We start from the raw sequence: 22202 nt of genomic DNA on the forward strand, positions 1-22202 counted from the left end.
AAGGCAGGTCCTGCTTGACCAACCTGATCTCCTTCTATGACCAGGTGACCCGCCTAGTGGATGAGGGAAAGGCTGTGGATGTGGTCTACCTGGACTTCAGCAAGGCCTTTGACACCGTCTCCCACAGCATTCTCCTGGAGAAGCTGGCGGCTCACGGCTTAGACAGGTGGACTCTGCGCTGGGTCAAAAACTGGCTGGACGGCCGGGCCCAGAGAGTTGTGGTGAATGGAGTTACATCCAGTTGGCGGCCGGTCACGAGCGGTGTTCCCCAGGGCTCAGTACTGGGGCCGGTCTTGTTCAATATCTTTATCAATGATCTGGATGAGGGGATCGAGTGCACCCTCAGTAAGGTTGCAGACGACACCAAGTTGGGCGGGAGTGTTGATCTGCTCGAGGGTAGGAAGGCTCTGCAGAGGGACCTGGACAGGCTGGATCGATGGGCCCAGGCCAACTGTATGAGGTTCAACAAGGCCAAGTGCCGGGTCCTGCACTTCGGCCACAACAACCCCATGCAGCGCTACAGGCTTGGGGAAGAGTGGCTGGAAAGCTGCCCAGCAGAGAAGGACCTGGGGGTGTTGGTCGACAGCCGGCTGAACATGAGCCGGCAGTGTGCCCAGGCGGCCAAGAAGGCCAATGGCATCCTGGCCTGTATCAGAAATAGTGTGGCCAGCAGGAGTAGGGAAGTGATCGTGCCCCTGTACTCGGCCCTGGTGAGGCCGCACCTCGAATACTGTGTTCAGGTTTGGGCCCCTCACTACAAGAAGGACGTTGAGGTGCTGGAGCGTGTCCAGAGAAGGGCAACGAGGCTGGTGAGGGGTCTGGAGAACGAGTCTTCTGAGGAGCGGCTGAGGGAACTGGGCTTGTTTAGCCTGCAGAAAAGGAGGCTGAGGGGAGACCTCATCGCTCTCTACAACTACCTGAAAGGAGGTTGTAGCGAGGTGGGTGTCGGTCTTTTCTCCGAAGTAACAAGTGATAGGACGAGAGGAAATGGCCTCAAGTTGCGCCAGGGGAGGTTTAGATTGGATGTAAGGAAAAATTTCTTTACTGAAAGAGTGGTGAAACATTGGAACAGGCTGCCCAGGAAAGTGGTTGAGTCCCCATCCCTGGAGGTATTTAAAAGATGTGTAGATGAGGCACTTAGGGACATGGTTTAGTGGGCATGGTGGTGTTGGGTTGACGGTTGGACTCGATGATCTTAGAGGTCTTTTCCAACCTCAATGATTCTATGATTCTATGATTCTAAGGTTTCAACATTGTCTCCCATAGCATCCCTGTATCCAAGTTGGGATGTTACAGTTTAGATGGGTAGACTACAATGCAGGTAAAAATTATCTAGATTGTTTAGTTCAACAGGCAGTGCTTAACAGTTCATCATCCACCCAGAGACTGGATGCAAGAGGAGTTCCTCCAGAGTCTACTCTGGGACCTATCCTGTTTAGTATCTTTATCAGCGACCTGGACAAGGAAATAGAATGAGCTCTCATCAAGCTTGCAGATGACAGCAAACTGTGGGGTGCAACTGATACACTCAGGAGGACTGATTGCCAGCCTCTGGGAAGACTAAGGACATGGGCAAAAAAGAATCTCATGAAATCCAACAAGATCAAAAGCAAAATCCTGTACCTCACACAGACTAATCCACCGCAGTAGTAAATGCTACAGTCTGACTGTGCTAAAAAGGACATGGGAGTCATATTGAACAGAAGATGCCATTAGTTGCCTGTGTGCCCTCTCAGCAATGAAGGCTAGCAGCATATGGAGCTGTAGCAACAGGAACTGAGCCAGCAGAACAAGGGAAAAAGATGATTCTCCTTTACTTGATACTTAAATCACAGCCGGCATACTGCATCCCATTTTGGGCCCAAATACAACATTGATAGATCTGAGCAAGTCCAGCAGAGGACCAGCAAGATGGTCGGGAGGTTGAAGCACATGCACTGTGCAAGAGGCTGAGAAAATTGGCTTGTTTAGCCTAAAAGGCTTGGGGTTGGGGAGGAAGCTAACAGCACTTTTCAATACCTGAGAGCAGGTTATCAAAAAGGCTGAGCCAGGCTCTTTACTGAGGTGCACAACGGGAAAAACAAAAGACAACGGTCAAAAATTGAAACAGGATGTTCCAGATGGACTAGAGGCAAAACAAGAACCGCATGAAAAGGAAACAAAAACATGTACACTGTGAGGATAATTAAACATTGGAACAGGTTACCGAGAGAAGTTGTGGAATTTCCTTCCTTGGAGGTTTTCAAGACCTGAGTGCATAAAGCCTTGAGTCTTTCTTCATAGCTGACCCTCCTTTGAGGAACAGGCTGGGCTAGATGTCTTCCTCAAGTCCCTTCCAACCTGAATGGTTCTAAGATTCTAAGACAATGGGATGACTTCTGCAGAAAGCATGCATACAAGATACACTCCTGAAACATTAAGGTCGCTATGCATTTTTAGTGCATATTTGAGTACCAAAATTCTTTTTTCATACTCAGAATTTAGTTGCCATGGTAACATGTTCTGACTTGGAGGCTCTCTCCAGTGGTATTCCGATTTCTATAGACTAAAAGCAGCTACTACCCTTTTTTCAAAGGCTCATATATTTACTCTGTCTGATACAAATCTATTCAACGGCACATTCATGTCTCTGAACTTAAAAGATACGTACTTTAATTCCTAATTATTAATTTAGAATCCAAACCCACGGGTCTAATGACTCAGTTTCTGCGGGTAGAGCAATTCATGTCATTCTGCAGTCACGGTGTACAGCCAGCCTAAAGAAAATGCTCCTGGAAATTTTTTTCTATTAGGTGGGAGGGTGAGATCAAGGGAGTTTTCAAGCAAGCAAACAGCAGGAAAACAGGCAGTGAATACAGTTCAACCAGTTGTGAAGGGCATTCTGTTCAAAAAAATCTCTTGCTTTCATTAAGATGAAATATTAAGACTTTTTGCTCTAATCTACGTTTATATGTAATTTGATTTCTGTACCAGTCACAGATTTCCTGGTGCTAAATAAAGAGACCATTGTCACCATCTTTAGCATTGCACAGTACAGGACACGTTCTAGACCCTTGCCAAAGCTGTAGCTGCCACATAGTGAAACCTTGCTTCCCCACTCGAAGGGGCATCTTTCCCTTGGCTGCCCATGATCTGCAACAGACATGGCTGCAACTCAAAACACTTGTTCTGCTAGGCAGAACACGAAAAGGAAAAGATGACATAGTGCTAGCATTTCTGTCTCTAGGCAATGCAGGTAGTCTCCTCTGTCAGAAGATACCCTAGATGATGATGTTTATTACTGTTTTTTAAGGCAAGCTATTCATCTTGTTTGTACTACACATGCAGGAAAGCTGTCAAAGAAAGGTGAGATTCTGACCTGTATCTGTACAATGCAATGCCACATAAATCACTAAATGCCTATTAGTTTCAAATTATGTAATGTTTGGGGTTTTTTTATCTTGCTCTACACACTTGCCGATTATACAATTATCATTTCTTGGCAACCAAAAGTCTAGTTCACCTAACACACTATTTAATAATGAGACTTATTAAAAATCTTCTGCTCAAGAATAAACACTAGCATAGTATTTAATACAGGAAAGTAAATTTTTTGCACTGACTTGAAAAGATGGTATGATTCACCGCTTGAAAGATAGCTGAAAACAGTAAGATAGGAAGACAGAGACTATGAACTTAGAAACTATGCATTTTACTTAATACATTCTTCTCTTACTCCTTCATGTGGCCAAAGCTTCTGCTGCTACTTAAATTTAAGTTTGAAGTGGCATGAAAATGATGTAATTACATTTTTAATTACCTCTTTTAAGAAATCTGAGTACTGTGTCTTCCTGGTTTTCTACTTGAGATGCAATACTTAATTGAACATTAAAACCACCAAACTCAAAAGCATAAAACCTTGAGAGTGGAAAGCTGCCAACTATACTTATTCAACTTGCTTCACACAGTGAGAACAATGCCAGACTTGCATTATGCATAACAGGTATAGCTAGCATACAGACAAAACAGTACTTTTGTTAGGTTAGAGATTTGCCTGGATGTCTGATTTTAAACTTTATCTTCAAAGTTTTATAACCATCATAACAATGCCACAAGCCAAAACCAAAACACACAAAACAGAAATCGGCAGTTATAAAAGAGCTTTCAAGTCTCACTTGCTCATCAGTCAGTTTGAAGAGGCAACTCTATCAGGCGGATGGCACCGAGCCAGTTCCCAGCAATACGTACCTATGTGCATGGTCTCTGTTGCGAGCCAGTACCTCATCTGGGGTTTCAACCTTTGCTCACTGGTACTCTAACTTCAGAAAACTTTCTCTTTTTTTTCATTGTCACAGAGAATACAAATTAAGTCCCTGACAACATTTTCTAAATTTACAAAGAACGGGAAGCCATTAAGACAAGGTTTTGTATGTCTGATTTTATGAAACAAAAAAACATTTACAGTCAGAGAATCTGAAGTTGTCAAGAATATTTTTGTCTTCACCTGTGAACAATCCCGCTCTCTAATCTATTTCCAAAGTTTCTACATTAGCCAAAAGTTTGTTCTTCATATATGTACAGACATTCACCATAGAAATAGCCCAATGAACTTCAATCCAGATCTAAACACATTCATTAATCCAACACTGTAAAGCAATATTCAGGTTACTGCACCTTTATTATACACTCCATGTTCAAGTAAGAGCTGGCACTAATTGTATAGTGAAAAGGAAACCTGGCTGACTCGAGATGATGGCTTTCTTCAATAATGTTTCTGTTTTCACAATGAGGTGGATATGAGGAATGGCACCTGCTTTGACCACAAGTGAGGCTGCAATTAAATTTCTATTTTAATGTAAGTATATACCTTTAATCTTACAATTTGACTATTACTATTATTATGCCTCTGAAATGTAGTATTTTCTGGAATTGCACTGCTGTATCTCAACATATAATTCACACATTTAATTTTTAAGATGCCCATTATACTGAAGTAAGAAGCCAAATGACAACTACTAAACTAGTCCCCTAATTACCGCCGCTTCCAAATGTCATATTCTAAAGAAAATAACTGCTCAGCAGAAGTTTCACTGTTGCCCTTAATTTAGAGAAAAATAAACCCTCTTACCGTATTGATCCAATCATGTAGGGCTGTGCTAGCTGTACTACAATAGCTCCGCTCCCAAGCTGATGGCACGTGTACCCAGAATCCCAATCATAGTTTTTTGTGTCTCCATTCAACAAGGCATTGCGACTGCGACTTACACCCTCAATCACACTGGCACAGTCTGCAATTGTTGCAACATTTTCAGTGGGAACTGTGAATTAAAACACAAAGACAACAGACGTAAAGTCAGAAAACAGTTCAGATACCAGTGGTCTTTATTTCTGGCATAGAATTGGGAAAAAGAAAAAAAAAAGCATGAAAGTATGATCAACACATGGAAATTTAACTCTTATTTAACATGAACTATGAAGCAGAATCAAGTGGTACAGATAATTTTTATAGCATTGGTCCTGGAATAGCTTGGTAAATTAACAGATGGATTTCTGTCTTGGTGATATGAAAGCACTCTTTTAATACAATTGGGAAAAAATTCTTGTCCAGTAAAACTTTTGAAATTTTCAAACAATTTCTTTCTGTTTTCATGATGAAACCTCCCTCCTCCCCGAAAAAAAGAAAAAAAGAAAGAAGAAAAAAAGGAGAGAGCGCGCGAGAAAGAGAGAGAAATAAGCGGGAGATAGTTTAAAGCACTGATGTTGACTGTGGGAAGTCAGGACTCAAATTCTCTGAAATCAGGGCTTGAAGTCTCACAGCTCAGCAGACTATTCTCAACACATATCTGTTGGTACTTCTGACAGTATCTCTGACTGTGATTAGAAATTGCCCCCCAGAATTTAGAAAATGGAAATGCTTTTTAATACTTACAAAATCCTTCAATACAAGCATTGGACTACGAGAGGGAAGGAGAGATCAACAGGTTTGCCACAAAAATGGAACAGCAAGTGCAGAAGTATTTCGCATTCAGTCAAGAGTCAGGAAAACGGTATGACTGAATGCCACAAAAAAGAAATTATAATATCCAAACAGCAAAAGAAAAGAAACTACTTAGAACCCATCCTCTTGAAAAAAGAAAGGCCAAAACACAGGATAATGATTTTCCTCCAGGAGACAGTGATGGAATTATACAGTACTTCCCCCCTGCCCCCCCCCATGTTAATTTCATCGAAGATCTATGCTGGATAATGCTTTTTTCTATCCTATATGCAGCCATAAAAAATGCCGGCATGCAGTAGCCTGCTACGCCAAAGAAAGTCAAAGGTATTACTGCAGAATATCAGACTTGCCTTCCTTCGTTCACCTTATATGCAGTTATTTGAATATTACAGGGAAAATGAGCAAGTTAGGGAACTCAAAGAATTTTCCAATTAGTAAAAGCATTCCTGGAAAAACCATGACAAGAAGAAGGGAGTTTCAGTTAAAAAAATGTAAGGTTACAATTCTAATTGCACAGGCCAGTGCTAACTGCTACCTTGTGCTGCAACATCTACAATGAACTCTTTCTTTCACCTCTACAACCCCTCTTGCAGTCAGTGTACATATCCGACACTGTGGTCCGTGTGTCAGCATCATCCAACTTCAGTTCTTCCTTCTCCCTGGTCCATCCAAAATTGAATGCTCTAGCGTGGAAACTGCTGTTATAAACTGAATTAGATAATGTAACCCTTTACTAGTCATTTTTAGAAGCAGGGGAATATTACGTATTTGGCAATAAAAGAAGTGTAATATTGGGAGTTATTCTTCTTTAGCAAAGGATGTAACTTTAGTGTTGGTTTATAGAAAACTTTCCGAGGAGAGGAATACTCTTCTTGTACGTACTTAGTCCTGCTCAATCTGATTTAAATCCAATGCCAAGTAATTTCCCCCTTCCTTTCAAATCAAACAGAATTCATAGTGTAGTTAGGGCTTGATGTAATTTCAGCAATTTCATCAAAGATCAAGACAACGGCAGCTCCTCTGGGAGCACGCTGTAGAAGGTGGTGTGTTTGCTTGTGCATACAGTACTTTTCCAGCACTCTTTTACAAGTGCTTCAAGACTTAGTGTGGTACTTTCTTTCTGTTTGTAATTCAGAGAGAATCCCAAGTTTTTTGAACGTCACCTTCCAGCAAGATGACAGATGAACATAAAAAAAAAAAGGGCTATTTAAGATGCCCTAGTCAGGTCCAGCATTTTCCTAAAAAGCTCAGCTTTTAGCTAACCTCCTCAACTTCTCAAACATCTATGTCACTCTCTATTCTCTCTATCAAAAAATTACTATGAACAAGGGTGAAAAATTATGCTATCTGAATATGTGAAAATCCAGGTTGCCTGTTGAGCCTTTGGGGTTTTTTTGGGGAAAATGTTAAAAGCACTGATTGTCTTATCTAAATGATAACAAAAATTCTCTCAGCACAGGCTGTATTAAAAAAAAAGCTAAGATTTTGTGTGTCAACTCTGATGAAGGACAACCAATCTGTGTAGTAATGCAATTTAAAAGAGAGAGGAAGAAATAAGTTACCAAAAACTATCTGAATGACAATGATCAATTTAACAAAATTTCCAAATTCACAATATGTCAAGCCAAACATTTCTGAAAATTAGGAAAAGAATGACAAACAAGCCAAAACAAGAATGGCACAAAAAAATTAGAAATACAAAAGACATATTACCAACACTATTTGAATTTTCACGAGAAAACAAATGATGTATAGTACAGATGCAGATGTACCACTTTAAGCCCACTGCACACTGATAACTTAATTACATACTTTCAATAGTTGTCTGTAAAATATGTATTTAAAATACTACAACACCTGAAAATGGCTGAAATATAGCTATATGAAATTTCAGAGCTAATTGTAAGAGTCTCCAGCACCCAAAAAAGTGATAATTTTTCACGAAGAGCTAGGATTCTGTGTTTTAAGTGTGCGAGTGGTGTCAGGAGCATGATCTTAAGAAAACCACCAACCAACCAAAACACCATAAAACACAGAGGGGAAAAAAGTGCAAGCTTGTTGCCAAGTAATAATTCAAGGCAGTGGAAAGGCAATGGTTTCTGAAAAATCTACTGCACTATCAGATATACTATCATCTCTGTTTGCTCATAAAAAATTACTAAACCCACCATATTATCATTCTAGAAACCTCTTGATTCCCTATTACTGAAAAGAGACATTCAGAAATTCCCAGATTCTTACGGGGGAGCAGGTGGTAGACATTAGAAGTACTTCACTGGGAACAATCTGAATAAAACAAAGACTAACAGTGCAAACTAAGAGTACTGGCATCGAAATAAAGTTTGCCTTGGCTTCCTTTTCTTCCCCTCTTCCCTGGCAGTAAGGGAACTTCTTTGAGTATCCATTTTACATAGGCATTAAAGCATCTTCTATATATTGCTGCTTTTTGTAGGAAGAGGAAGCTACTGAAATCTAGGTTAAAAAAAACAAGTAAAAGATGAAGTGTCAAAATCAGTGTTCATGTTGAGGCCCTGTGGCATATTCTGGACACCCTCTGAGCTATGTAAGGCATTAATTGAACACAGTACAGCTCAGTTCATCCAGTATTTTACCTGTACGCCCTCTGAGCATCATCCTGCTCCTTCACACATTTAGATTTCTGCACTAATCCGTGACCTCCTAAGAAGATGTTACCCTGATTAGTCAAACTCCTTAACAACCGCACAGAAACCGCCTTAGTGTGTTTTTAATATAACTCGGTGGTCTTCCCTACAACGGTTGATTAGAAAGTGATTCTAACTAATTGCAGTGTGCAGAAGGTGCCATACTGTTCCTTCTCTCTAGGGGGGTCTGCCACTCCCTATTTTGAATGTTCATTATCATCTTTCATATCCGCTTGATAAATTTATTAAAAATACCATCTGGTGGGGACTCTGCTCTGTGCTGTATTTTCAAGTCTTCTGGTTCTCTTCCTTTTTCCCATTAGAATTTCTGCTTCAATTTAGGCCACTTGTTTACAAAAACATACTGCCAAAACCAACAGTCTTGTTTCTATTTTTGTTTCTTTTTTTTTAATCCACCAACTATCCAGCTTTTACAGTAACGAATGTTGTAAGAGAAAACAAAAGAGGGGATTACAAATATGGAAATTCTTTGTTTCCACTGTTCATACAGCAGTTTTGCTCTGACAAATCTGATCTGCTTTTATGGAACAGAAAAGATGTGCATTAGCAAAGCATACACATTCTGTAAGCAAACAAAAGGAGAAGATGATTGAGGTTACAGGACAGCAGTATCAAAACATTTATTAAAACTTACTGTCTTGTCTCCTGGTCTTATGCTGCAGTATAGAGCGATGAACAGCTTGGCAGTGTATTTAATACTAGTAATAGTATTTTTATAAAGGTTTGTCATTTTCAAGGCATGGCCTAAGGGCCACCTATACTGGCTATATTTAAAGATAAGACAGATATGTTATTCAACTGTCCTTAGAGATGCCCCAGGAGAAACATGTACCAGGAGTGTGTGTAGCCTCAGTCATATTTATTTATCTATCACTCCTTCAGCTTTTTTTTTTTTCCTTTACTTGATTTTCCATAGGATTTTTTTCCCCCTGAAGTACTCATTTTATTGTATTAACGCAGCTGATGTTAACTGGCTTCCACATCTGAGTGTAAAGTACTTCCTTTCATCTCCCAGTCTGGACAGGTCAGATTTTGCTTTCTGCCCATCCACTGTGACTTCACTGCAATCAATCTGCTAACATGGGGGGAAAAAAATGACAGAAAATCCTCAAACAACTCTTTGCAACACAGGAAGGAACAAAACGCAGTGGGTTCCTGCAACGGCTCACAAAACCAGCCATTAATGAACCTTAATTCAATTACTAAAATAAACATACAGAGAGACAGCAGATCTACTAAGTAGTCTTATTTTATAGGAAGGCAGTAATTTAAAGCAATGTGGACTGTTGAATATATTTATACTGCACTCCAGGCAACAGTCAGCCAAATGTTCTCAGGTAAAGTGTCATCACTGCAACACAACTGTTCATTTTACTGAATTCTCTTAGGACACAAAACCATCACTTTGTGAAGAAACTATAAACCAGGAATTATACTGGAAGAAATAAATTTTTGTTTTAGTTAATACGAAGAAGTGATTTTTCTCTCATGCTGACAGCTGTTAAATGCTCAGCTTTCAATCTCTCCATTTTTAATAGTAAAATTGCCTTCCTTCTCTACCTGAACATCTACTGAGCTGACAAAAGTTTCGTCACTAGAAAGTGACAGTTAGAAAAAAGAAAGCTGAGAGCAAAGAAAACAAAATAGAATTAGGGATGTCACTATTATTCTGGGGTTTGATTATATTGTATTAAATAATTAAAAGGATGTTGGGCATTTTGCTTTCATTATTTTCCACATGCCAAAAGATTTGTTAAGTCTAATCTTTATTCAGTATATGATTAGCACTTATTTATTTGCTATGTAGTAGAAAATGTTAAGTCTACAGACTTTTCAGTTAATTAAAAGTACAGTCACAAAGTCCTGTCTCCCCTTCCACATAATCTTATTTGCTTGACCTGAAACTTGCTGATGACATTGCTACATTTCATTTGACTCTTCAATCAAGAAATCAATCAAGAACTCAAGAAATATCAACTTCAAACAAATATCATCAGCATTTCTGCCTGTTTCAGTGAAAAGCTTTCTGCAAGCCATATTTAGCTGGAGAAGAAAACCCCACTAATATTTGTCAATGTCCAACTGCCAGTTTGGATTAGAATAACTTCAGAGAAGGATGATTTTTCAGTTGATATCTGCTAGAGCTCATGATTTCTGATCCAATAAATTAGAACAAAAGCATTCAAGTCATTAGAACTCGCCATACTTTTAATTGCCAACCAATTGGCTGGCTACAGGGCTCTTTCAGTAAACATTCTGCCTGAAGAAGGCTTTCAGAAATAGCAATTGTTTCAGAAGAGCCCTAAGATGTATGCATCCTTCATTGCTGCACTGGAAATAGGAAGAAAAGAAAAAGAAAAAAAAAAGTAACTGGAACCACATGAACAGGTCTCTGTTGAAGAATGGGTAGCAGTAATTAAACCAACCATGTGGCTGTCCTTTCCTGTAGAAAGAGGGAAAAAAAAAATCCCTGCTGTGTTTAGACTATCTTCAAATTTTCATAGTTTCCTAAGGCTATGCTTACAGCAGGGCTGACTTACATTGCTGGGTAAACCTGCATGGTTTTGAAAGAAGGCTAACCTTTAAAAAAAGAGAAGAAACAAAATACGATAGCTTTGTGTGGAGTCAACATTAAACCAGACACAAAAATAGCATCTCACTGCTTGGAGAGAGAGCGAGAGCTATCTCTTACAAACCTGAACCACACACTAGGAAACTGATATGAATGGTTTATCTCTGTTACACATTTTTTTTTTCTCCAATAACTGCCAGTGAGTAAAAGACAAATGAATGATCATTTATTCATTTTTTCCCTTTTAAAACAAGTTCTCCTAAAGCATTGAACAGCACGCAAACGAAGCTTCACAATGATTCGTAAGTACTGAACAGCATTCCCCAGAGGGTAGCCAAGGACATTCCAGTGTTTTATATCCATCCCCTGCTCTTCAGTCATTATTCACTGTTCTCCCTTTCTTGTGTAACGTACAAGTTACAAGATAGTCTGATAGACTGAGACAGACTACAGATAAACACAACTTCATATAAAAGCCTTCTACATTGCACTCCCTATGACCTTAACCAGGCTCAAAGTAGGACGGTAGGCTGGTCAAACCCACATGTCTGATAGTCCTTGACTGCCCCTCAGCACTGAGTACTGATTAAAGGACTAAGCGAGGTTATCAATTTTTTCCCTTTGAGGCAGAAAAGAAGAATTGCTTCCTATATTTAGGTGGGAAGAAAAACCCAAAACCAAAAGAGGCATTGCATAGAAGCAGCCCCTTATCCACTGTTGCAGCTTCTTGCCACTGGGCAGATTAGAAGCTTTTACGAAACATCACATCACACCAGGTACCCCTTCTGCCTCCAAAGGAGTTCTCTTGCTTGTGAACATTTCCATTTGTTTCGGATTCTAGACTAAATATTAATGACTAAAGAGCATTCAAAATTTCAGAAGTGGAAGTTCATTAAAAGCAAACACTATGCTTTTGAGATTTAAAAATATTTACATCTCTGTTAATGAAACAGTTATGTCAATCTTGTGATTCTAATATGTAGAACTGTTAACTTACTGACACATTTAGAGACAATACTATGCCAAAAGGAAAATTATATCTCAACCCTAACATCTGCGTTAGGGAAAAATTTCATATGATTGAATTAATTTCTGTCACTTACCTCATTTCACGAGACAACAAAGTGTAAACCAACACTACAACACCAGACAGCGCTAGAAAGAGCATTTCTTGCTACTTTTACTTCAAAACTGCTACTCAACTACCAATGGGTCATGTCAGTACTGCATCCAGTATTGTATCAAGTAACTGTATAAATCATCTTCCATATTAACTTTTAAATGTAATATGTCAAGTTAATAATTTGTCATGAAAACCTTGTATGCAAAAACACAGCAACATAAAATTGCTGTTATCATGAAACAGCGCTTCATTTTTATTGTTTACCAGCCTTCTAATCTTCACTTTACAGTGACAGCCATTCCATAGATACTACACATCAGTAATTATATATCTGATAAATTACCCTCGTTGTATATTCAGCTTTCTGATCAAGCCTAATAGGTTTCACGAAAATGTAATAAATAATTACTCTTAAATCTCCACATAAGATCTCTAAACAAATACCTCAGTGGCCTTATTTCTTTGGAATGAGGTTTCAAATGACAAACTCTTTGCGTATTATCTTTAGAGTTGTTTTGGTAGAAGTAAGGGTCACAAAGTCTTTCTGAAAGAACCATATAGCCTTCAAGGGCTGACCAACATTTTGTTTTCTTAATAAAACAGGTTATAGAAACAGCAGCTGGTTTTGCTCTAACCTAATTTAACACCATATTTAATACCATACTGCATAAATAATGAACCCAATAGTATTACCCAATACTGCTTTTCAAGCGTTGAGGATGAAAGCTTCTGTGCTCAGTCAATCTTAAAAGCAACCTACTCTGATTACTGCACTTTCATGTATTTTGTGGAGCTTCCCTAACTGCTTTCAGTTCACTTCACCCTATCTGGTCTCTGCAGAAATAGAAACAAACATTACAAATCCTCATCAGAGCAATAAAATAAATCTGTGCCAACTACCCCATTGATAGTCACACAGATCTTTTTACAGAAGTGGAACTGGGACAGTCTGCTTGATCAAGGGAACCAGATTGTACCTTACAGTAACCATCACAGGTATGTAAAACAAAGCACTAAATGGATATAAGGTCACTTTGCTGGATCAAAGCTGTTGAGAGTATTTTTGAATAGGTAATGTTGATGGCCATAAATTCTGGTGGAACAGCTTTTGTGCCCCAGCACCATTTCACAACGGGACTGCCCTCAACTAGTCCCAAAATCTTTCCATTTGTCCCTTTCTCACCACAAATTCTGCAAGGTCATGTTGCTGCCTCATTTACGATGTGGAAGTTGGTCCACATCCCTCTTTCAATTAACTACTCACTGAATTCTTACTCTTTTAATTTTCTATTAACTGTATTGACTACCATCCCTTCAATATAAAAAGCTCTACAGGCCTCTCTTTGCTTATTGTAGATCACTTCAAATGACTTACACGTACAACAGCTTGATTTACCCACACTAAATGACAGCATAGTTCCACTGATCACCATGAACGACAATGGAAACTTACTCTTATGTAGTCTAAACCCTATTTACCTGTAAGATTCTGTAACTACAAAAAAAATTTTCATAAACAGATAAATTTTAATAAAGCCATATAAAGTCTCTGTCCCCTACATTATCTTTGAAACTCACGAAATGCTGAAACAGATCAAATAGTTCATCTCACCAAAATGCTCACTAAACCACAAAATGTCACAGAGTATCTGAAAGACAAGTCAATTATGGTACAAGTACACTTCCATGAACATACATGGATTCACTACCTGTTACCCTACTGTTACGACCAAACAATCTTTGAGTTATCACACAGAAAAAAAAGAAAGCAAATATGTTATTTGAGTCCTAAATTAAGTATTTGATAAATAAGACTAATAATCTTAAATCAAATATATATAGATATATGCATCACTTATTTGAACACAGTAACTCTGATTTTGTATGAAGTTTTTAAAAGTTCATAGCTGGCAGTGCTAAATATGAAATTTAGCTCAAAGGTTTTATCAAACTTGGAATATTTTGTTTCTCCCCTAACTAGCTTACTGAAGGTAGATGTTTTCTTTAAACACAGTTCTTCCTTACTGCTTGTTCTATTTTCTTGTCAATAGCAATTGCAATACTACTTGCAAACTCCCTAAAACAAAGGGAAAACTTTCTATTTGCATTATGGGACAGCTTGTCCACTTTGGGGCTATATAACATAAAAATTAGTAAAGTGTGATTTATCAGGCTACTTATTCTATGCTTCTAAAAAACATCATGAAATTTACGTAGCAAACCTCATAAGACCAGGTGTAATCATGCGATGCCTTTGTATAACACATGGGGAATGGGCTGAAGGAGTTGGGTCCCAGTTTTTCACAGCTAAATATTATAGTTTTCTCAGAAAAAAAAAAAAAAGTATGTCTTACTAAAATCTTTGCTCTCATTCTTTTTTGTAAACTGTTTTCCCTTCCATCTACTGTAGGTGCATACTTAGAATTTAAATATATGTTTGAAGTCAGCATGAACTCTGAGAATTTTGTTGAAATTCTCAATTTCATGCCAGAAGTAACGAACTGTGGGAAATCCCACCTAGACAAGTACTAAAAGATGCACAAAACTCTTCCCAATGAATTTCAGGATCTTACTTGCCTGAGTTTATATGGAAGAAAGCACAGAAATCACCCTGCTTGGACTATTAAAAAAAAAATCGATATTAAATCTTACTTTGATATAGTTTATCATTCAGTATTGTTGGTCTGTTGGGGATTTCTACCTTAAGTAATGCAGTACTATGTAGAGGTACTTAAATCAGTATTATATAAGCTGTCCAGAGTTCCAGAGGTAACAGAGCTCCATCAACGTGGCATTCTGAGAAAAAGGGTAGCCAATATAACGTTCTGCCATGGCTAAGTGTGTCTATGACTCTTTAGGGGAAAATCAACACATGAGAGTTTACTTTCAGCTGTTGAAACTAGGCTGTATAAGAGGCCCTAAATGCCCAAATCCATCTTCACTGCACTAAATAGCTTTGGTTACTCCACCCTCGTCACAGAATTCAGGCTAACCTAGTATGGTTGCTCTGGCCTCCTGCTATGACATGCAAAGAAAAATCAGATTAGCAGCACAGAGTGACTCAATTACCAGTGGCTTTGTCAGCAGCAGCTGATTTAACTTGAACTTTAGCATTCCTGCAGCATCACTAATTAATCCACAGAACTGGAATTTCAAAGAAGTCGCATGGACTAGCCAACTAATTCTATGCTTACAGCATCATTTAACTCAAGTTAGAGCTTTCTGTGTAGAAACAGTAGAGTAAGAGCGCAGTGACGGCCAGTCTTAAAAGGCAGGCGTTTGCAACAGTTCATGTAGAAGGAAAACAGTTTTATCTCTTACCTATCAGACCTTTCTCAAGAGTAAAGGTTTTGTTCGTGAACATGCATTCAAATGCCACAATATGGAAAACTTTGTTCACTGTGTTGTGGGTCCCAACAATCCGAATATACCTATAGGGAAAAAAAAAAAGGTAAGTAGCACAAGTTAAGCATGACAAACTTCTATGCACTAAAATATAAATGATTCAGTTGGACTATATTGTGCAGACCCGTAAGAACTGAGTAACTGTTAAAAAAAAATTAAAATAATAAAAGGAGTAAAAAGAGTATAAATTTCACAGCAAACTTGCATCTACTCAGGATGCTGGCTCCAGTACAATTTAAGGAAAAAAAAAATAATTAAAGAGCTGTGAAATCTATCAAAGATCTTTCTGGACTAATTTGCCGAGAAAAGCAAAATGAGGGACCTTGTGATTCAGAAATGGTCTTTTAGTGCAAATGTGTGCTCATGGAGGCTTGAAATAATAGTAGTAATAATAATAATAGTAATAATAATAATATCTCTTTACCAACTGCTTTTCACCACAATGAAAGATTTCATACAGCCAGGACAAACCCAACAAATCAGTGAGGCTTCTCTGCAGAAGCCAAAAATTAATTCTGTTTTAATGTGACTGTTTCTAATTCTAACACTGGATGTACAGGATATCAATGTCTTTGTTGGGGTATCTTTTATTAATAACAAAAAAAGATCTGAACAGTCAAGTGTTATGAAACAAAGCTAGCTCCAGGTTTCATTCCTGGTTGTATAACTTATCCTTCTAGACTATAATTGAAAATCAAATAGAGCTGCTCTTGAACACTGTGACCTATTCACCTTCTGTATTACCCTGGAGGCTTCACCTTCTACAAACAGCCATTAACCTTGATTCAGTCTGATTCCCACATTTTCTAAAGAGATCCAACAGTTCTTACTATAAATTTTGAAAAATCCTAAATGGAATATTGTACACCATCTCAAAAGATGTTGAACAAGCAACACAGAAAACTACCTAAACCAAATACCATTACCCCACAAAATGGGTTACCCACACTGCAGAAAGCTTTGCATTAAATAAACTCATTTCAATTAAGAAGTATCAGACTGTATGAATCTTAGGCAATATCCTCGGTCTGCGGTATAAAACAACCTTTCACTTACGTAGTATAATTATAGTTCCAACATAATAGCTGCTCACCAACAGCATCATTTTGGCTTGTTCTTCATCATACCAAGTTGAAAAGATACACAGGTTTCAGTCCCGAGATATTTTTTTAAACAATAAAAAAACCTCATAGCTATTTACCATACTAATGTTCAACCTCCTCCTACACTTTAAAACTCGAGTGCCTTATGAAAGAGCTCTTATAAGCAAGCCTCAATGACTGTTATTACTGATATTCATTTGTCTTTACCATACATAGAAAAAATCTTCTAGAAAAATAATTTAAAACAATCCACCTATTACATGCAAATGACTGCAAGAGACAACTAAGTTACCTGAATATCATGACATCACTAAAATTGCCAGTTTTTGACCTCTGCTCCTTTTAGCTTATGTAAGTTTCATTTTAAAAACCCAACTATTATATATTTTGATTAAAATTACAAAACTGATACACAATATGCTCAAAATTTCACTTTAAAAAAAATTTTAATTATCATGACTTGAAACAAAAAAAAAATGATATGCTATTCCCTAATTAATATTAACTCGCAGATCAATTCATTATCACAGTAGCAAATTTCCTGCAAGTCATTCTATATAGAAAAAGTAAAAGTTGCAGAACTGGAGAAAATATTTATTTTTCATAAAGAAGGTGAACCCGTATTTTAAGAGTAAAGCAGAACTTAGCCCTCACTGTGTAACTGTGACAAGTGCTTGCAAAGAGCATCGCAGGAATCTTGGTTGACAGCCAGGGAAACAGCAGTTCTTTCCCCAGACTCGCCCATATGAACCAGGCAGTTGCTGCGAGGTGATAGATGAAATGCTGTATTTTGGGATTCACGTTATGAAGGCAAAACTGCATCATCCTCAGTTTTTCTTAACACGCCGAGGATAATTTGCAGTGCTTTTTGCAAGTGACGCACAGTCAGGTACAGCCATAGCAAAAGCACGGTAGACACACAGGACCAAGACCCCAAGGTTTCTACTCACAAAGCTGACCTTCTGCAAAACTGACACTGAAGATCTACTGAAAAGATTATAATCAAATTATTCAGGGGACTAACAGTTTGCTGTTCAGAGAAAGTTAACCTGAAATTTGAAAGAATCTTGCAGTTTTAGGAGGTCTTGTAGACATCTTCAGCTAAGGGTATGCCTCCTCCTTGAAGTTACAGGCACAGTCGTATTTGACCCAGTCTTTTCAGCTCATTTTCTTTTTGTCAATTCACAAGCACAGTATGAACACTAAATACGCAGGCAATGATGACCAGGATCCGACACCAGTAAATGTTCTCTTTCTATCCAGCATCAGAAGCACTGAATTCGACTAAACACGGGAACAATCTTGGAACATTTATAAGTGCACGCGGAGGCTGGCTCGCCATAGAGACTCCCTTGTCTCTCTCGGGCAAGGAAGGTATTGATTGAGTTGTGCTGCTTGGACAAAACACGCTCTAGGCTAACTAACAGGGTGTTACTAATGGAGATACTTTGACATACTTCAGTTACGCTTCCGTGCTTTAAAGATTTTAGAGAATAAACAAAGTAACAATATTAATAGGAACACAAGAAACTGCTTCATAATTAGCTTTAAAAGCTAATTTATTTAGATTTTTTGTGTTATGAAATTGCAACACTAGAGCAAACTTCTTGATTGGTTTTGGCTTTTTTGTTTTGTTTTTTTTGTTGTTGTTTGTTTGGGTTTTTTTAATACATCAAGAGGGTGAAAGTCACACAAAACTTGGATAGTTTGCCATGGGAAAAGCATCTTTATCATACTGAACACTCAAGTTAAATAATATATAACTCACTGGTTAGCAAAGTTCTCTGCCAACAGGTAAAAAGGAACAAAGCTTATTCTTGTACGCTGAATAGCCTATCAGTTATTTTGAACAATAGGTGACAATGTTTCGCATTGCTGGAAAGCTGAAATTTTATGGTAATGTAAAGCAAAATCCCATCCATTAAAATAATCATGTATACATTAATCTTCTAAAGTATATTATTTCGATGTTGTAATGTTATTGGCAAGGTTGAACGGAATGATATGACAAACCCTATCGTTTCTCCCCTATGCAATACATATATTTTATTATTTCCTTGTGTCTCTCAAGGTGAATGATCAGTGTGATTTCCTGCCTGAATCTGGCATTCTTCTACTTGGTGCAAATTAAAATAACACAATCTTCAAAATTACTTTAAACACCTTAACTTCTAAAATCACATTCTCAGATTTTGCACAAAAATTGTAGCTTATTATTCCACTTGATGCAAGAGACTAAAGCCGCCGTAGCCTGAGACTGTAAAAATAATCTTCCTTCAAACAAGGCAGAATTTGTCAGAAATGCCCAGTACTGCTAAAGAAACAAGCTGTATCCGAATTTCAAATATCACCAATGAAGAGCAATATTGAAGGTACATGACCTGTTTCAGAAGACACTGTAAATACTGAAGTAGTACATCTTAATGAGAAGAACACTAAACAATGGGCTGAAAACAAAGAGTTGGCTCAGAAATGCAGTAGTGAGGAAAAACTGCAGTGTGGACAACTTCAATATGAGCAACAAAGTCTTAATTCAAAGCATACAGATTTCAGAAATTTAAAATGCCTATTATAGCTCACAACATGCTTGAAAATTTGTACATTTTCCTAAGCAGTTTTCTGCCAGACGGAAATGCAACTGAGTTGTGATTAAAAATAAAAGTATCCTTCAGGCAATCAGACTGTGTGTACCATCTCATCATTTTCCTGGAGCGATTTATTAGCTGGAATATAAGAGTACAGGTAACAAAATTAATATGAACAATTTTTCAGCACATGCAACTTTGACAAATGCTTAAAAAGCATGGAACGTGTTTTATGTGATCACTCACTAAGTTTTTAAAACATACTGTAGTGGTTGTGGCTGGAACAGAGTTGAAGTTCTTCATAGTAGCTGGTATCGGGCTATGTTTGGATTTGTGCTGGAAACAGTGTTGATAACACAGGGATGTTTTCGTTACTGCTGAGCAGTGCTTACACAGAGTCAAGGCCTTTTCTGCTTCTCACCCCACCCCACCAGCGAGCAGGCTGGGGGTGCACGAGAAGCTGGGAGGGGACACAGCCGGGACAGCTGACCCCAACTGACCAAAGGGATATTCCCTACCAGGAAGGGGTAACGTTCAGAGTGATGGCGTTTGTCTTCCCAAGTAACTGTTACGCGTGATGGAGCCCTGCTTTCCTGGAGATGGCTGAACACCTGCCTGCCCGTGGGAAGCGGTGAATGAATTCCTTGTTTTGCTTTGCTTGCGTGTGCAGCTTTTGCTTTACCTATTAAACTGTCTTTATCTCAACCCACAAGTTTTCGCACTTTTACCCTTCCGATTCTCCCTCCTATCCCGCTGTGGGGGAGTGAGCGAGCGGCTGTGTGGGGCTGAGCTGCCCGCCGGGGTTAGCCCACAACACCACGATACTGCTTTTGGCTCTGAATGGCAGTGCAGCAACAGGTAAGGCTCTCCGACTTTGCTAACAGGCCTAAGATACAGGCAACTGAGAATTAATCACCATAAAATCTAACGGCCTTCTGGTTCCCACAAGCAAATCTGCATCAAGTGGCAAGAGTATCATATCTGGAGATAATTAGGTAACACTGACAGAGATGAGATCAGCGAGCAGGCTCTGTGTACAACTGTCTACAGCAAGCTAGGAAGAAAGGGCTCAGGCCAGATGTGTGTCTGAAAGTCTAACCTTCTCTCCGTCGAGTGTAGGGAGATCCTTCTGTGAACTTGGACTCCAAAGCTGGGACCCTTTTCTGAGGAACTGCTGTGAATACTGGTGCTGATAATCCCTCTTTATATAATGATCTCTTTTTTAAGGCGCTTGCTCAGAAAGAGATTGAAGTTCAACCCCTTTTTTTAATAGGACTTCAAACCTAAGGAGAGGTCCCTACCCACAGGGAGCCAGACTAGACTGTGACACGGCCTTCTCTGCCACTGTGCTACACATGGCGGACAAGGTGTGAGGCCACTACGTGAATCAGAGAAAAGTATCCAACAGCTCCTCACTCAGGAACCATAGTTCACGTCCTATACATTAAAAAAGTTATAGGTTGAACACCCTCCTCCCTCCAAAAGCTCTCGTTATGAAATGACTGTAAGACATCATCATGAGGTCAAAGGATACTTAAGACTGCAGGAGTGAACAATTTCAGTAACCCTGTATCTTTCAGAGTCCAACTTTGGAAGTTAACTGCCCTAACATTTGCTTTCTGTTTACATATCTATACAAAAAATACATCCCATAAGAAAACAAATGAATCTTGGTTAACTTAGTATTTTCTTTCTTGCAACTAAGGGAATAAGAAACAAGCAGTTTTGGGATTGGAAGTGCTGGAGTGAGTAACTTCTCTACTCTCTGTACCTTCTGTATGCTACAAACAACAAATCAACCCATATGGAAATAAAATAAAACCTTTAACTGCATAACAAAACATTTGATTTGATCTTGATTCTTTTAGATACTTAAGAATAAGGTCAAACTTTGCACAGTTTTGCAATTGCTTTTCACCTGTTCAAGTAGTGAGAACAAATATGTTCACCTCTAAGATGAGTGGTATTCTCCCACCTCCAACACTACATGCTTGCAATTACTGTAGTCCTTTGAATTAGAAAAAACAGAGGAAACAAGCTAAAGATCATGTTTTTAAAAGATGACATTTCCTGAAATACAATAGAGGTATCTTTTATGCTGATTAAATCGACATAAATGCATATACTAATTATTTTCAATAGCCACACAGAGTCATTTTTCTACAAGTGCTTGGCAAGCATGTCATTAATTAAAAAGGACCACTGATCAGACTTAGTTGTGTATGCTGAATTACAAGATAATTTAAAAGCTTTGATTACCACAAGATGGGGGGGGGAACAGCAGAAAGCCCATACCCTAAATGAACAAAAAACTTTAGAGCACTTTGTTAGTGGGTGACACAAGCTTGGGCAAACCTGATTAAGCTGAGACATAGGAATGATGAAGAATTAACTGTATAATCAAAATCCTGGTGTCAAACTATGAATTTTAATTATATTGCTCACTGAGAAAGAGACATGGCAGACAAAACCAAGGAGGACAGACATTAAAAATACTACAGACAGTTTTCCCAGTGAAATTAGAAATTGTTCACTTTACTGTCAGGAGCAAAGCAGCTTTATACAACACAAAGTTATCTATAAATCTTTGTGTGATAGGAGAGTAAAAGAATCACAATTCAAGGGCTAGACTAGCTCCACTGTCAACGGACTTTAGACTCAGCTGATAGACTGGAGGGAAGACAAGAAGAACCCTGAATCATCCTTTAAAGAGAAAACCTTGATCTCTTTGGGGGGTTTAAAAGTAGTTCCCT

The 22202-nt window shown here is 38.5% G+C and overlaps 1 protein-coding gene across 1 annotated transcript in view; it reads right to left on the reverse strand.

Moving 5' to 3' along the window:
* Positions 1–22202, reverse strand: part of BTBD9 (BTB domain containing 9) — a 144770-nt gene that overhangs the window by 39529 nt on the left and 83039 nt on the right. The window contains exons 8-9 of the mRNA XM_076334375.1: positions 15678–15787; positions 5108–5297 (exon numbers count right to left, since the gene is read on the reverse strand). Of these exons, the coding sequence (XP_076190490.1) occupies positions 5108–5297; positions 15678–15787 (300 nt within the window). The remainder of the gene's footprint in view (positions 1–5107; positions 5298–15677; positions 15788–22202) is intronic.

This window comes from Aptenodytes patagonicus, chromosome 3 (genome assembly GCF_965638725.1).
Source record: "Aptenodytes patagonicus chromosome 3, bAptPat1.pri.cur, whole genome shotgun sequence".
Lineage (NCBI taxonomy): Eukaryota > Metazoa > Chordata > Aves > Sphenisciformes > Spheniscidae > Aptenodytes > Aptenodytes patagonicus.